This window comes from Triturus cristatus, chromosome 12, assembly GCF_964204655.1.
Source record: "Triturus cristatus chromosome 12, aTriCri1.1, whole genome shotgun sequence".
NCBI lineage: Eukaryota > Metazoa > Chordata > Amphibia > Caudata > Salamandridae > Triturus > Triturus cristatus.
Genome location: NC_140595.1, coordinates 238,368,599 through 238,384,023, shown reverse-complemented (window position 1 = coordinate 238,384,023; position 15,425 = coordinate 238,368,599). Strand labels below are relative to the sequence as shown.

The following is a 15,425-nucleotide window of genomic DNA, read 5'->3' as shown; positions in this document are numbered from 1 at the left end:
CCTTATCAAACAGGGTTTTGTAAAGACACAGGAACCTCAACCAATATATTAACCATGTCATTGCTCATCGACAAGGCAACATCGACCAAACAGGCGATTCACTTTTGTTTCATCGAATTCAAGGCAGCTTTCGATAATGTTAATCGAGCAAGATTGTGGAGAAAACTGGCGCTTGGGGAATTCCGTCAGCTCTCTTGAACCCTCTTATATATCTCCACACCAACACATGGATACAGGTGAAACTAGGCAACGGCTCACATCTTTCGAAGCACATATCAACCTCCAAAGGGCTCAAACAGGGTTGTGTGCTCACACCAACATTGTTTAACTTGTATACGGCAGATATGACATCAGTTTTAGGAACCTGCAACACGCATGCCCAACGATTCGGTGGTAAAAGCCATTTCCAGTATCGTGAACGTCGATGATGTTGCCCTGGGAAGCCATACCCAAGTTGGCTTGCAATGCTTACTCAACAAAATGCACGAGTACGCTGTGGAAACCACCTAGAAGTGAAACTCAACAAAACAAAACCCTTGACAACTAAAAATGGCAAACGATGGTCCTATACTTGGCACCTGGGAAAAACACCAATTGTGAATACCCTTGCCTATGAATACTTAGGGGTAACCATCGACGAGGGCGGTCAATTTGCCAACCAACTTGAGGCAATCAGAAGGAAGGGGATGGCAATAGCAATAACATTAAGGCAGTTAAAAACAAAACTCACAGGCCCTATCCTTTCCTCCCTCCTCCGGGTAGCACAAGCTAAATTTCTACCCACCATCGCCTATGGAGGTGAAGCACTGAGGGGCAGGTACGCAAAATTGTTGGACACCACCATGACCAGGGCCTACAGAGTTATGTTCAATCTTCCAACTTATGCCTCACTAGCCAGATTCGGCTAGAGTTCGGCCTAACCAAACAACTTCTGGCAAGGCAAGGCTCCTACATAACGTGTTGGCACAGAATTAGGAACTCTCCCTTGAACGCATTGAATCATCAGCTCTGGCAAGAACTTTGCAATACATCCAACTCGCTGGCCAGACAGTACTTGGAGGATTCACTGGTCGCTACCAGGCTATCTGACCTGTGGGAAACTCAAACCACCCATTCAGTATTCAAGCAATTAGTGAAAAAAGGTAATAAAGAAAATCTCCCTTGTAGAAGACAAAGCTGCTTTTGCTCGTAGTAGATGATAATGAGTGGCTACACATTACTTGGCGCACAGGCATATTTTAATTTTGGGTATTCCAGGAAGACAAAAGAACAATTCTTAAAATACAGGCTAGGAATGCCGCCAGCTACTCTGCACCTCTCACTATGGCAGAGGGGGAAATGTGCCAGCACATGTAGTCTATGTGGAAACGGTACTGAGGACATGGCACACCTAATCTGCACCTGTACTAATCTAAAGGAGGAAAGGGTAGGTTTACTCAAAGCGCACCTTAACGAACAAGGGATTCGAACTCTGAGACAGGCTGTGATTGCATGCTTCATCTCCAAGGACCCGCAGCTAATTGGGAAACTAGTGAAATATCTGTCACTAGTAGAAACTAAGCAAGGAAGTGTGCTCCTTGCAAATGCATAAACAGCAGAAAGGAGCTTCATCTCATACAATCGAAAACTTTAAGCACATTCATTTGAATTTCTTCAGCACATGCCGAGCTAGGTGCCTTTACACTTGAGATTTTTGTGGTTTTTAGAAACTTACACTTTGACATTATGAATAAAAAAATATTGATTTTGTGCCAAGTTAAAATTTATTTCTTTGTTCTTTTTTAATAACAAAGTATTATGAACAATCTTCAAAATATCTTCTAAACAAGTGTAACTGAATACATAAATATTGCTCCTCTGTGATGGCTGCACAGGTATATTTATTAGTTCTCAGGTTGCGTCTTACTGTATTATGCTCAAACGTTTCGTGACCCCACTGCATAGAAGTCACAATAATACTCCAATTCAAAACCACACAGTGAAAAGGAGCATACAATTATAAACAACTCTTTTGGCAACACAATCAGTATCTCAAATCCATAAGATCCACAAATATTGAGCAGGGAGTCTTGGAGTATCTTTGCTCAGTTTTTAGGTCTCGTCTGGTGTTGCAGCGCAAAGCGCTGCTCGGTTGGCGAGACCTCTTGTGATCAGGGAGATTTGAGAAGGGGGCTTGACGCCCCGCCCATCATTTTTATTGGGTTGCGTCAGTCTTTATGGTAAACACTGGCTTCCCATTGAAAATGATGCTTCTTAGTTACCGCTCCGTCTCCCCTCTTGGACGGCCCATCCGGACTGGGTCGTTAGCTTCACGGCTGTCGTTAAGGAATTTCTTATCTAAAGGGGGCCTGTTAGATAAACAAGCCGTGAAGCAGAGGCCCCAGTCCGGGTGGGCTGTCCGAAAAGGAGACAGGGTGGTAGCGTAATGACGACAGTTTCCCCTTTCTTCTGTTTATTAGAGTGAAAGCTTGATGGCGATAGCTTGTTTTCATTTACTGCTCGCTTACCCTCCTTGCCTACAACTGCTTTGGAAATTGCGCTTTATCGGTTGATTTATATTTATATAAAGCGCACTACGATGTTGCACTTTAACTTGTGGCTGTTTTATATTTTTAAAAAGCGCTCACCGCGATGTCGCGCTTTAAATATTATAATTTGTTTACAATTAAACACACCACGATTCAAATTTAACAAGGTGGCCACACATCTTTCCTTTGTGCAGTGCGGCTCGCCTACATAAACATATAAAACTTTTTTTTCCCATGCCGATCTTTAACTTTGATAATGGCAAGTTCCCTCCCCGATTTCCTATATTTGCGAAAACCTGAAGCGCTATGGGGCAGGCATCTAGCATAAAGCACTACCTTAAAGCTGCAAACCTGAACACAATGACTGAATTAGCTCAAAAGTGAAGACCGATTTCCAAAAAAGCTAAACTTTTAGAATTGAGCCACTTGAAATTAAGCACCCCGCCCTCCCACCGCCCGAGTCTAAAGGAGTGACAAAATGGGATTATAGGATTTTCTCTAGAGGGCAAACTAGAGTCCAGCCCCACGCAGGGCTTCCGGCCAACGTCGTAGGCCTGTGCCTCCTTCCCGTCACCCCCCTTCCTACACACACTCCTAATGGTAGTCGGCGCTGAATCCAACTTTTTTTTCGGACCTGCACACATCTTAGCCCGATAGGGGGTGTTTTCAATTTGTTTACCAAGTCTCCTAAGGAAAACGAAGGGGCTGCACGAGTGGGTCCCCAAAATGGGACTCCCCCAGTATTTTTCTGGCGGGTAAATTAAACAGGGCAAAACAAATTAAAGATCGCATGTAGCGCTTTCTGTGTCTAGATCCCTTCTAGTTGCCTCTGGAACTCTGGTGCGGGGATGGATGCATGGAAAGTGCTATAGAAAGCTTAGAATTGCTGGTGTGACGGTTTAGTGCCCAATATTTACTTGTTATTAGTGTGTGTTCGTATGTAACGTGACTGGTGCTCATGTAAAGCGCTCTGATACCTCCGGGTCTAGTTAGCGCTATATATAAAAAACTCAACAAAAAAAAAAGAAATGGCTTTGTCTCGTCCAAGCGCTATGAAGAATGCCAGTACATGAATATTTGCGGTTTAGTTTTACCTCCGATTCCCATCATGCCAAAGCAATGTGTTCTATGTACATTTTGCACGCCACTTACCCCGTTCGCATTCACCTGAAGAGAATACTAAACAAATCTGACGGGAGAATGTTAAAGTACACGAAAACCATCAGAGAGAGCCCATCTCCAACATAAAGCGTTAAAGGGGTACGGTCCCCCCCCCCTCCTCCGTTTGCTTTCAGTGGTTTGGGTCTAGGAAAAAAACGAGCTTAGAAGTTTACAAATTGTAGTGTGCGCCAAAAGCAAGACATAGCTCTTACGGGACCTGCTTTTTTGGAGGCGCTGCAATTTTCCACGAATAAGCTTTCTCAAAACAATTTGGAACAATCTGTGAAAATACTGGTTATGTTTAGTCTTTTTATGGCATATTTGTCAATACAACATGATCCCTTGTTAGCCATGCTGTGTTTCCTGGCAAAACGCGTGAGATTTGTATTTCTTTGTCAGTTTCTGACAAGGTGCATCCATCCTTCACATCTTCACAGGACCCCTGCCTGAACAGTTATTTATCTGTCTTTAAAACCCCACAACCTGATCCCTACAGAAAGTGCTGGCGGTATTTAATAGGGTCTAACTGGCCCCCCTAAACACCCTGTGATTAGCTGGCATTCCTCCGCAGCGTGTCAGACCCCGAAAAGAGAACAAATTGCATTTAATTAAAGCTTCTCGGTGACACTGAGCGGAGGCTGGGTTTAAGGACATTGATGGAGGGGACGCCCTCTCCCCAGTGTTTGTTTTCCCCATCTTTGGTGGCTCGGCTGCCATGATGGATTGCAACGGAGGTAGGGGGCGCACAATGGGGCTCAGTTAGCTGTGATTAAGCAGGTAATGGGAGCCCAGATCCGCTCATTGTTCATAGAGTTGGTCACAGGGGGAGGGGTCTCTGTTGCTAGGTAACTAACTCAAGCTACCTTCATCCTTAACCCCTTCCACGCGCATGACGGAGCGGTTCCGTCATGCGCGTCTGTTGCGCATGACGGAACCCCTCCGTCATGGCCCCGCCCGCGCACAGAACCACTGCGGCCCATAACAAATTTTAAATAATTTTTGTTACATGCACTTATCTGATTAAGGTAAATATAGAATACGTTTTGTCACATTATCTTGTTTGATTATACATCGGATAAGAAGGCAATCATACTTATAATATATGAAAACTTGAATACTTTGGGAAATCCCAGCACTTAATAGTATTGCGGTAGAGAACCAACATGCCAGTTCCCTTGAAAGATTTACCCAAGTTAGTTCCTCATATGGCGATTTGTTTTTGTTTTTTCTTGATATACATTGGTTTAGAGTTTGTTCTATTCACTTCCCTCTTAGATGTAGTTTGTAATGTTGAGGTCCCTGCATAAATTGAGAGGATCAAGATTGAAAAGAGATAAAGAATGTGTGTAAGCAGAGATATGTTGCTTTTTTATTTATTGAAAAAGAAACACAATGTAGTCCAATGCTAGTACTGTCCACTCAATGAAATTGATTTATCTGCATCTCCAATGATTGTTGACACTGATTTCTTTGGGTTAGAATGTATATAGGCAGGGGGGTCACACACAAAGAGGTGATATGTGATAACATGTCTGTTCAGAGGTATATGACAAGTTTCTGTATGTCTATGTGGTTTTATAAGTCTTAGGTTACTTAAAAAAGATCTCTTTGTGCATAGGGGAAAACTAAAAATTATACATTAAATTATTTTTACAGCCCTGAGGAAGTCCATGTTGGACGGCTGAGCTGATGTACGCATGTCACTTATGACTATAAATAAAGAAAAACTGAGAAAAGATACTCCAAGACTTCCTGCTCAATATTTGTGGGTCCTATGGATTTGAGATACTGATTACATTTGGCATAAGAATTGTTTATAATTGTATGCTCCTTTTCACTGTGTAGTTTCTCTATCATGCGGGCAAATCCCTCTGCAGTGAGGTTTGTAGGATATTTCTTTTCTTTTACTTCTATTGATCTATCTGTTTCATAATTTCCTAATTAAATGGAGAAATCATGCGTTTTTACTAGATATGTAGCAAATGCCCCTTACATGGTGGTCAGCTCCTTCACATGGTGGTTAGCTCCTTCACATGGTAGCCAGCTGCCCCAATACTACCTGGAACTGGTGTGTACCCCTTCCGAGTTCTTTCACACAGTCCACCATGTCCTTTGCAGCAGACGGTGAAGGGTACTGAATGGCCGCCATTCTTGTGGCATTCACGATCTCCTTTAGCATGCCACACAGCAGGTTGCTATAGTGCGTGAACTCACTGCGAATGCCCTGGGCTTTGGCTTGGCGGGACAGGGTGTCTCCTATAAATACCAACTTGTGGGCACTAAGGATGACGAACTTGCTGTTAGCCACAAAGATCTTGGGAGGTTGACTGCTGATGACTGAAGTGAAGAAGGCATCAATGGCATTGGTAAGGGTTGTTACGTTGGTTTCACATTGTTTCTGATAGAAGTGGAGCAGCTTTTTGTCGGAGGAATTCAAAGGATCGTTGCTGATGGCCAGCAACTCACACTCCTTCATCTAAAAAAAAAAAAAAAAAATGTATTTAGTGCATAGGGCAAAATATGATACATTCTCAGAAATCAATTGTTACTACAGCGAGCCAATGATGTTTGGATTTTTAATTTTTTAAACCGTTACTCTGCTATATCATTCACATACAGTTTTAGGTGAATTCACTGTGGAAAGTACACTGCTGCAGCATCACTGCAGTAAAATCCTCTCTAGTAAACATTTCACACTGAAATATCACAATCTTAAAGATAGAAACCGTTCAAGAGATGCAGCAAATCGGTTGTTTACTCCTCTGGCAATGTTTATACTGAATTTTTATATGATCTTATAAAGTGTCTAGATAGAGATGGGTGTGACGCTCCGAAAGTTGGTGGTACAATAGTCCCAGCCCTTCTTTTCGCTGATGACACCCTTTTAACTGCAAAGACTCCGCAAGGTCTTCAGCAGCTTTTAAATGATTTTATTATGTTTAGTGATGAGCGCGGCCTGGTGTTGAATGAAACCAAAACTAAATACATGATTTTTAGGAAGGGTAAGGCTAAATGAAACAAAAGACAAGTCCTTGCCGGTATTAGCAAGCTAGAACGCGTCGACTCCTTTAACTATCTGGGCATTTGCCTAACCCCAACAGTTAAGTGGGATCAACATATTGAAAAGGTAAAGATCCAACTCATACATCAGACTGCAAATTTGGCCAGAATACACAGAAATACCTTTTCAAGGCAGCTAGCGCCAGTCCTCGAAATCTATAATATAAAAATCTTGGGGGGTATACTCTACGGAGCAGAACTATGGGGTACAGGTTCAACTAACCCTCTCTCACTCATAGAAAATCGCTTTCTTAGATCCCTGACAGATCTGCCTGTAAGCACACCATTAGTGCCCCTTTGTTATGATTTGGCACACTAGACAGCTGGCCTACAAAATCAGCTATAAGCTCCTGATGTTCTGGTACAGATTGTGGACCGTGGATGAACTCTGCCCCTATCGGGAGCTACTCTATGAGCTTATGAAAATACCCTCCTCTAAATCAATTCCTTGGTTTAGAGCTCTTAAGGTGCTCCTAGGGAGGCTAGGAATGATGGGGTTTCGGTTTGACCCAGGAAGTATGAAATCCATATCAAGATCCGTGCTGAAGGAAAGGTTTTGGGAAACATCGCTCTTACAAACTGCACTTGATGCTGAGGGTAGTTTGACTACTTGTTTTCTAAATTTCAAATGTGAACCTCGTTTTGAGGATACACTGGATGAAATTGTCCCTCCCTTGGCTCGGAAGCTGTTTTTTCAGTTCCGCTATAAAACACTCCCGCTTAAAACATTTTGTAAAAAATGCAGGAAGGATATAGAAAACAATGATCAATACCCCGCTTGCAATGAAAGCGCTGAGTCCATTACCCACCTCCTATTTTTCTGTCCAATGTATAAATCATTGAGGGCCAAGTGGATTTATCCACTTTGTAAAATTGTTGGTACCGGACATTATTTGGAGGTGCTTAGACTTTTGAGCACGGATACAAGCAGGGCTGTGGTTTTTGGTTTATCAAGATATTGGTATGCACTGTGGCTGAAAAGGTCCAAATATCTGCCCTGAATGATACTGTACAGTGGTGGGTAAATTAACATGCACTTTAGAGTACGGAAGCCACATATGATCACCCAATTTGGACTATTTGATGGCCCGCTCGTCTCTTCTTGATTTTATTGATTATCATTTTTATTTTATCTGTATCTTTCTAAAGGATTATCTGGTATTGACCATTTTTTAAGTGTACTTTTATCATGCTGTGTGTACTTTTATGATCTTGTGGTCTAAATAAAGTAAATGATGATGATAATCAATTTTATAATCATTACCATGTTTACATTAAAAAATATATATATATTTCTGGGAAACAGGATTTTAAAATCCCAATTACTCTTGAGCATAGACACAGCTATAAGGTTGTATCAACACTTGCTTTTTCCTGCTCTTGGTCCAACTCCCCTTCGTTTTGCCCCTTAATCTTGTCTTTTGCTAACAGCTCTATCTCTGTTTTGTCAAACTCTCTCATCACGTAAAGACAAAATGCAGGAAGACGGCAGTTAATGTGTCTGTTTTAAATAAGGAAAGAAAATCATGCTTCTTAACTTCATAGAACGGTAATCCTCCCTATATTACCAATTATGTTAACAATACGGAACACGCCTAATTCGAATTTAATAAAAGAAGTACTAAAATATTATGGAAAGTAAATAAAATACCCTGAATGAACAGAATCAATAAAAAAAATGTAGTGCCCACAAATCACACAAATGGCCATTAACAACAATAGACCAAACCAACCAAACTAGAGATACTTAACCCGTTTACCGCGGCGGTAATTCTGCTGTTGGTGCGGGGCGTTCCATTGAGTGTGGGGGGGGGGGGCGCCGCAACGGACGTGTGCAGCTCTACCGAGGTAGTGCTCGCTACGGCCGTTGGCCGACGGGCGCAACAAACGGGTTAAAATATCTAGCTTTGAAAATAACTATATCATGAAGCAGACAATGCCAGGTGTCATTAAACAATTGTATAAACATTGCCAGGTCCTGGTACTCACCATGTATATATGGGAAGAATCCCACTTAGGTTGCATGAATAGAGATGGCTCATAACTGACCGGGCCATCTCTCTGCCTTAATGCCCAGAACCATATTTATCTTTAACGTGAGCCTTGTGTAGGGTATTTTAGACTGTGCCCGGGGGACTGACAATGTACTTTTTTTTTTTTATTGTTGAGAGTTCATTACACAATTATTTGTAAAAACATAAAGTGCTCTCAGTACCCAATTTTGAATGACACGTCATCTAACAAACATTAACGTACAATAAAATGAATATTTAGATGTATCGCTGAGGGTAATACTTTTAAAAAGAAAACAGAAAAACACATGTTGCACATTTCCCCTTAATAACTGAACGTTTCAAGTCTACTGGCTAGCTTCCTATGGACTTCCAGTGTTTCTCGAACTTTGTGTACGAGCTTGACCTTAAAGCAGATCGTCTCTCCAGCTCTTTAACTCTATTTAGTTTAGACTGCCAGCTATGAAAAGTAGGTATGATCTCACTTCGCCAATTTTGGAGAAGTTATGATCTCGCCACTGAGGTACGTATATATGCCCTTCCTCTTGTACATTGTTTAACGTTATATTTGGTAAACATCCGAGAGTTGCATTGTATTTATCGATATCTATTTTGGCAGCCCAACTTCCTTCTGCAGTATTTCTCAATTTCTTCCCCTAATTGCTTAATCTTTGGGCAGTCCCAAACAATAGAGTCCATGTGCCACCCCCGTCTACCAAGCACTGACAACATCTATCTTCTATCTGAGGATAAACTCTATGCAGAAAGGATGGAGTCCTTTATATCTGCCGTCTCAAAAGGCAAGCTATATAGTTCAAGTTCCAACATAGTGGGATATAAAAATGCAAAATAGTCTACCAAATGTAAATATCAGCCCAATTGTCGGGGAAGCATAGGAACATACACCGAAATCTAACGCTCACCCAGTGTTCAAAGTTCAGTAGAGCTTGCTAGGACAGTTTACGTGTTCGAGGTCCCACTGGGCGTCCCTGCAGGGATAATAATCAATAACCCTTCACCCATCTCCCCAACTGCTCCCCAACTCCCTCTGCATCCCCTCCCACCCCACCCCCAGGCATGTCCCTAATGCAGCCAATCCTCCATGGTCACTCATTGGCCATGTCATTCATATAATAGGAGCGCTGTTTTCCATGTGTCTTTTCACTGATGGTAGTGGACGGGATGGTCAACCTGTCTGTCCGGTTCTGAATTGCCAACCAGGCCATATGGCAGTCCTAGATCATTCTCCCACTGCAGGGTCCGTCTCCCCCGGGACATCATCCGCTTCGTCAGTCGGGTGTTTTAACAGGTCCACCAGTGCCACCCAAGCCAGTGCTATTTTTAGTGATTTCTCATTACCGGTACGGTTAGCCATCTCCAGGTCCCCTCGCAATCCGCCCACTTCTCAAACTCCCTAGTCCAGCGCTTCACATTTGGGCCGTTCTTCGTTTTCCAATTACTAGTAACTTCCCTCTTAGCCAACACCAGCCTCAAATCCATGAACCTTTAGTCCTAGCATTGTGTGGGAACCAGTGCAGCAAACAACAACCTGGCATCAATGCTACATCTCTCTCCGTCACAGTCGCCAGGCTAGTTGTCACCTACCTCCAAAATTCTCTCAAAAACGGACAGTCCCAAAACATGTGAAGGAATCCCGCGCCCTCCTGATTGCATATCGGACATGCGGTCTTGGCCCCGAAGTATTCATTAATCCTACCCGGGGTAAGGTACGCCCTGTGCAAGACATAGAAGTGAATCAGCTGGAATTGTGCATTCCTGGAGCTCTCCCAGGCCCTCTACAATTTCCTCCCATGGTTTTTCATCAATTGCCTCCCCCAGGTCTTCCTCTCATTTAAGGCGCAATTCTGTGAGGGGTTGTCGCAGTCCCTGTGTAATACGCCTGTAAAGGCAGGTAACTGCCTTGATAGTGTTCGCCGCCGTTACCACATATTGGCAAGCCAGGCAACTTTGGGGCTCCACCATCCCCCTCCGCCAATGTCTCCTGATCGCTGCCGTCAAAGTGGCATGCAGAAGGAAATCGCCTCTGGGGAGGACATATCTCTGCCGGAGAGCATCAAAAGGAAGCAGATTATTGTCCTCAAACAGATCTCCTATAGTGGAGATCTCGACCTTAGTCCACAGTCGTAATCCGCTCCAGTCCCCTCCATGCGGGAGCGCCTCACAAACTGCCAACAGGAACTTGGGAGCATACGGGGTCCGTGTCTTCGCTCGTCTAGCTAGCCTGGCCCAGCATTGGCTTATCGTTTGTAAATCAGAGGGTATCTCCCCCACCCTCATAGGGAGGCGTAGCAGCATTCTAGATAGGAGGACCAGGTTCGGATCCGGGCCATCATGGCCCTCCGCGTCCTGCAAAAATCTTGCCATCCATTTCGTGTACCACTGCAACTGCGCTGCATGATAGTAGGCCTCAAAAACTGGTAGCGCGAAACCACCCGCCACTCTAGGTCTCATCAGTGTTGAGAGCCACTCTCTGCCTCCCCGCGCCCCAGAGGAAACCTGTGAGCAGTGTATTGAGGTGTTAAAAGATCCTGGGTGGGATCCATCGTGGCAACGTCCCGGAAAAATAGAGAAGCCTGGGTAAAGTGATTATTTCGACCAGCGCCACCCTGCCCGCTACAGATAAGGGGAGGGTTCCCCAAAATTCAAAGTTGTCCTTCGCGTTACGCATTGCACGCCCTACATTCCCCTCTAACAGATCTGTGGGGTCATAATAGACCCGAGTGCCCAGGTAAGGGAGGCACCTTGATTCTCAAGGGACACCTTCAGCTTCTACAAATTCATCCCTACCAGATCGCGTAGGGAAAAGACATGACTTGGTCCAATTCACCCTAACCCCTGCAGCATTCCCCAAGGCAGCTAGCAGTTCCTTAGCACCCGCAGAGCTTCTCCTGAGTCAGCCAGGTATAATAGGAAGTCATCCGCATATAATGCAATGTGTTGCAGTCGGCCCTCCACCTCTAGCCCCTGATAGAAACGGCCTGATCTAGCATGTGTAGCCATGGGTTCCATCGCCAGTGCGAACAGCAAGGGCGAGAGCGGGCAACCTTGCCTCATCCCTCTACCCACCATACAAGCCTGCGATATCAGCCCTCCAGTCCGGACCCTGGCAGTAGAATTTTAGTAGAGGAGCGCCATCCACTCTATAAAGCGGTCCCCCAAGCCAAATGACCGCAGGACCTCGAAGAGATATGCCCATTCTAGGCTGTCAAAAGCCTTCTCAACATTGACCGTAAAAATACAGGTGTCCTCCTTGTTATAAGTGTCCGCCCCCAGCACGCGCATCAGTCTACGGACATTCATCCCCGTGTTCCTTGCTGGGATAAAACCTGCCTGATCCTCATGAATAAGTGTCAGCATGTGGGTTAATAGTCAACTCGCCAATATCCGTCTTAATATTTTATAGTCTAAGTTAAGCATTGCTAGGGGTCGATATGCAGTCCGGTCCTCAGGCGATTTGCCAGGTTATAATCGTGGGACAATTAACGCTTCCCTCGTTGAGGCAGGTAGGCATCCTTCCTGCCTTGCTTTATTGTACAGTGCTACCAGTCATGGAGCCAATACCTCAACGTAGGCAGCGTAAAACTCCGCCGGGAGCCCATCTGTCCCCGGTGTCTTATTCCTAGCCATATGCTTGATGGCGCTACGAACTTTCCCAATCTCCACGTCCCTGCCTAGTTCCTCGGCCGCCTTGCCGTCAATCTTCGGAAGCTCCACTCCAGCTAGGAAACCTGTCGCATCTGCAGCCCCCGGGTCAAGTCTACTCTGGTAGAGGGAAGCATAATACTGCAAAAACTGGGCATTGATATCTTGTTGAGTGTAGAACACCTCTGCCCCCTGCCCCCTCAGTTCAAAAATCGCCCCACCCCTACGCGCAGGATTGTCCAACAAGGCAAACAATGCCCCAGATTTATCGCGTTCCGCATGGGCTCGGGAAATGTATCCCTTATAGTCAAAGTAGCGCAGCTTCTCCACCTGCACGGCCAGGTCCTCCCAGGCTGCAAGAAGGTCAGGTTGCTTATCTACTCGCTCCGGTCTCTCTTTCTCTAAGTCCCGGAGCCTGCCCTCTGCTGCCTGCACTTCCCTCAGCAGTACACTTCGGACCCCAACTACTTCCCCAATGCAGCGACCCCCAATGACAACTTTGAAAACGTCCCATTCAAGAAGTGGACTCGACGCTGTTCCGGCATTGTGTAAAAAATAATCATCAATAGTGGAGCCTATTGTGGCACGAAACACCGGATCTTCCAATGCCTCCGGGCGCAGGCGCCAACTAGGAATAGTAGGCCGGGTCCGCAACCAGGTCAGGAATATCAACAATGGGTTGTGATCGGAAACCGTTCTGGTCAAATATTCACTAAGTGTGACCCCTCCATGTACGTCCGGGGAACATTATATCGAGTCCAGCTTAACGTGGAGTTCGTGTAATGCAGTATAATAGGAGTTGTCCCTTTCGTCCGGGTGATGGGCCATCCAGGTATCCGTCAGTCCCCAGCGCCGTTGCCAGTCACGCCTGATCGCCGCAAGCCTATGTATGGGGGCACCTGGGAGTGGTGGGTGAGATCGGTCCAGGCTTAAGTCAGTAATGCTGTTAAAGTCCCAAAGTCCCCCCCCCAGCAGCACCGATCCCGTCAGCATAGTCGTCAGTGCCCCTGAAAGGCGTGCAAAGAATGTAGACTGGTCCACATTGGGGGCATAGATGCTCCCTAGGACTATATCCCTTCCGTCCAACCGCCCCGAAAACCACCACATATCTGCCATCCGGGTCCACCAGCTGGTTGGTGCTCTGAAAAGGAACCCGTGCCCGTACCCAAATCAGGGTGCCTCTGGCGTAGGCCGAGTACGTATTGTAAAATATCTGTCCCGGCCACCTTATCTGCAGTGCGATCCCTTCCTTTCTCGTCAAATGAGTTTCTTGCAACATGGCAATCTGCACCCCTCTTCGCACTAGGTATATGTGTATCTTATGGCGGCGCGTCATTGTGTGCATCCCCCGAACATTCCAGGAAATGCATTTAATACCTACGGGGGGACGCGCGCTTTAGCCCTCAAGCCCTGGTGACATCAACTCTTTCCTGCACAGACTGCACGGACTGCCGTGAGGGGAACGTCTCGACCAATAGTTGGAACTCAGGCGCCCTGCAATTTTCATCGCTGTGAGGGGAACGGCCCTTTCAAACTTCAAATACCATCATCCTCTGCTCCGGGCGCTTGCCGCTAACGTCATCTGGCAGCGCCCGGGCCGACATAAAGCTCCCTGAGGCCCCCGCAGCGCGGGACGCGCGCGGGCAGCGCCCGGGCCAAGGGCGGGCCCGTCCTTGCCCGTCCCTGACTGGGCTGGGCCACCCCTATAACGTTGCTGCTGAGTTCATACGCACAAGGTAGAAGTGTGCTTTCAAGTTGATTGGACAGTAGTCAAGTGTTTATTGTATCTGCTGTTGAGGACTGTGGGCCACGTATTTGTATTAATTTAGAGTTTTACTTCTAAGCCAGACGCGTATTTGTGTTCCCCGGTATTGTTGATACTGCCTTGAGTCCATATTGCCACTGGAGTGTTTCCAACACATTATGACGGGCAAAGGGAAGCGTACTGGTGGGGGTGGGTCTGTGTCTGGTACTCTGGACCAATTTATTACCAGAGCAGTTTCAGTATTAGAACACGAATTAGCCATCACTGAGCGTCGTTTATCTTCAGAGCTAATTCAAGCTAGACGCTCATCTCTGGGAACTCTTGCATTAGCGAAATCCCCTAGGAGCATAGTAGTGCAGGATACAGGTGACTCAGTTCAGCGGGGGAATACTGGGGATAGCACTATTATATCATTGGTTCGTGGTGATTCGATCGATGCCCTGGGTGAAGCCGTCCCCACAATAGGTAGTACTCCTAATATTCCTAAACCTGTTTCAACCTACCTCCAGACAAGGGCCAGCAGAAAAGCTGTAAAATCTTCTACTCTCAAGAGGAAAAGAGATGGGCTGACCCAGGGAGGGAGACAGGCGAAGCATTTCAACATCACAAGAAACTCGTTAATTGTGACGGGTGAGGCTCAGGCTGATGATAACTCATTCTTGGGCGAGACTATCAACAGGCCCTCGGACCAGCCCCAAAACAGTGATCTGATCCCCCAGATCGAGCAAATGGTGCGTTCTCTATTATTGCCACTCTTAGAAAGGGTAAAAGTGGTCAATGAAAAGGTCGAACGACTTGAGCAAACTATTTTAGATAACTTTTGTTCACTGAAAAATGTTATCAAACTAGTTACTAAAGACAGTGACAATCCCATCAGGTTTAATTCTACTCTTCCTGTCTTGCCACTTTCTCCTTCTGACCTTGATGCGTCATCTAAGGACAATTCTAAGGTCGCCCCCCCCCTAAGATTCTGGTCAAAGATAATGTCACCAATCAAGGTGTCGGTCAAGAAAGGGTTAACCTAAAGGGTATTTCCAGTATTAACACTGCAAGTAAGGGCGAGCATAAAGGAGCAATTATGGAGTCTGGGGATAGAACTAACAAACTCCCCAGGGCTCACATTCATCTTCCTCCGGATTCCACTCCTTATGTTGCTGTTTTGACTGGTGTCCCTAAACTAAAAGATGGCATATTGGAATCCTACCAACAACTCAAAAACAAAGTTATATTCTGGCT

At 45.5% G+C, this 15,425-nt stretch overlaps 1 protein-coding gene across 2 annotated transcripts in view; it reads right to left on the bottom strand.

Annotated features, from left to right (window-relative positions):
* Positions 1–1,744: 1,744 nt before the first annotated feature.
* BCAR1 (BCAR1 scaffold protein, Cas family member) overlaps positions 1,745–15,425 on the bottom strand; it is a 191,343-nt gene continuing 177,662 nt past the window's right edge. For both annotated transcript variants that reach the window (XM_085638570.1, XM_085638571.1), the window contains one exon: positions 1,745–6,165. In XM_085638570.1, coding sequence (XP_085494696.1) covers positions 5,719–6,165 — 447 coding nt within the window. In that variant the 3' untranslated portion in view covers positions 1,745–5,718. The remainder of the gene's footprint in view (positions 6,166–15,425) is intronic.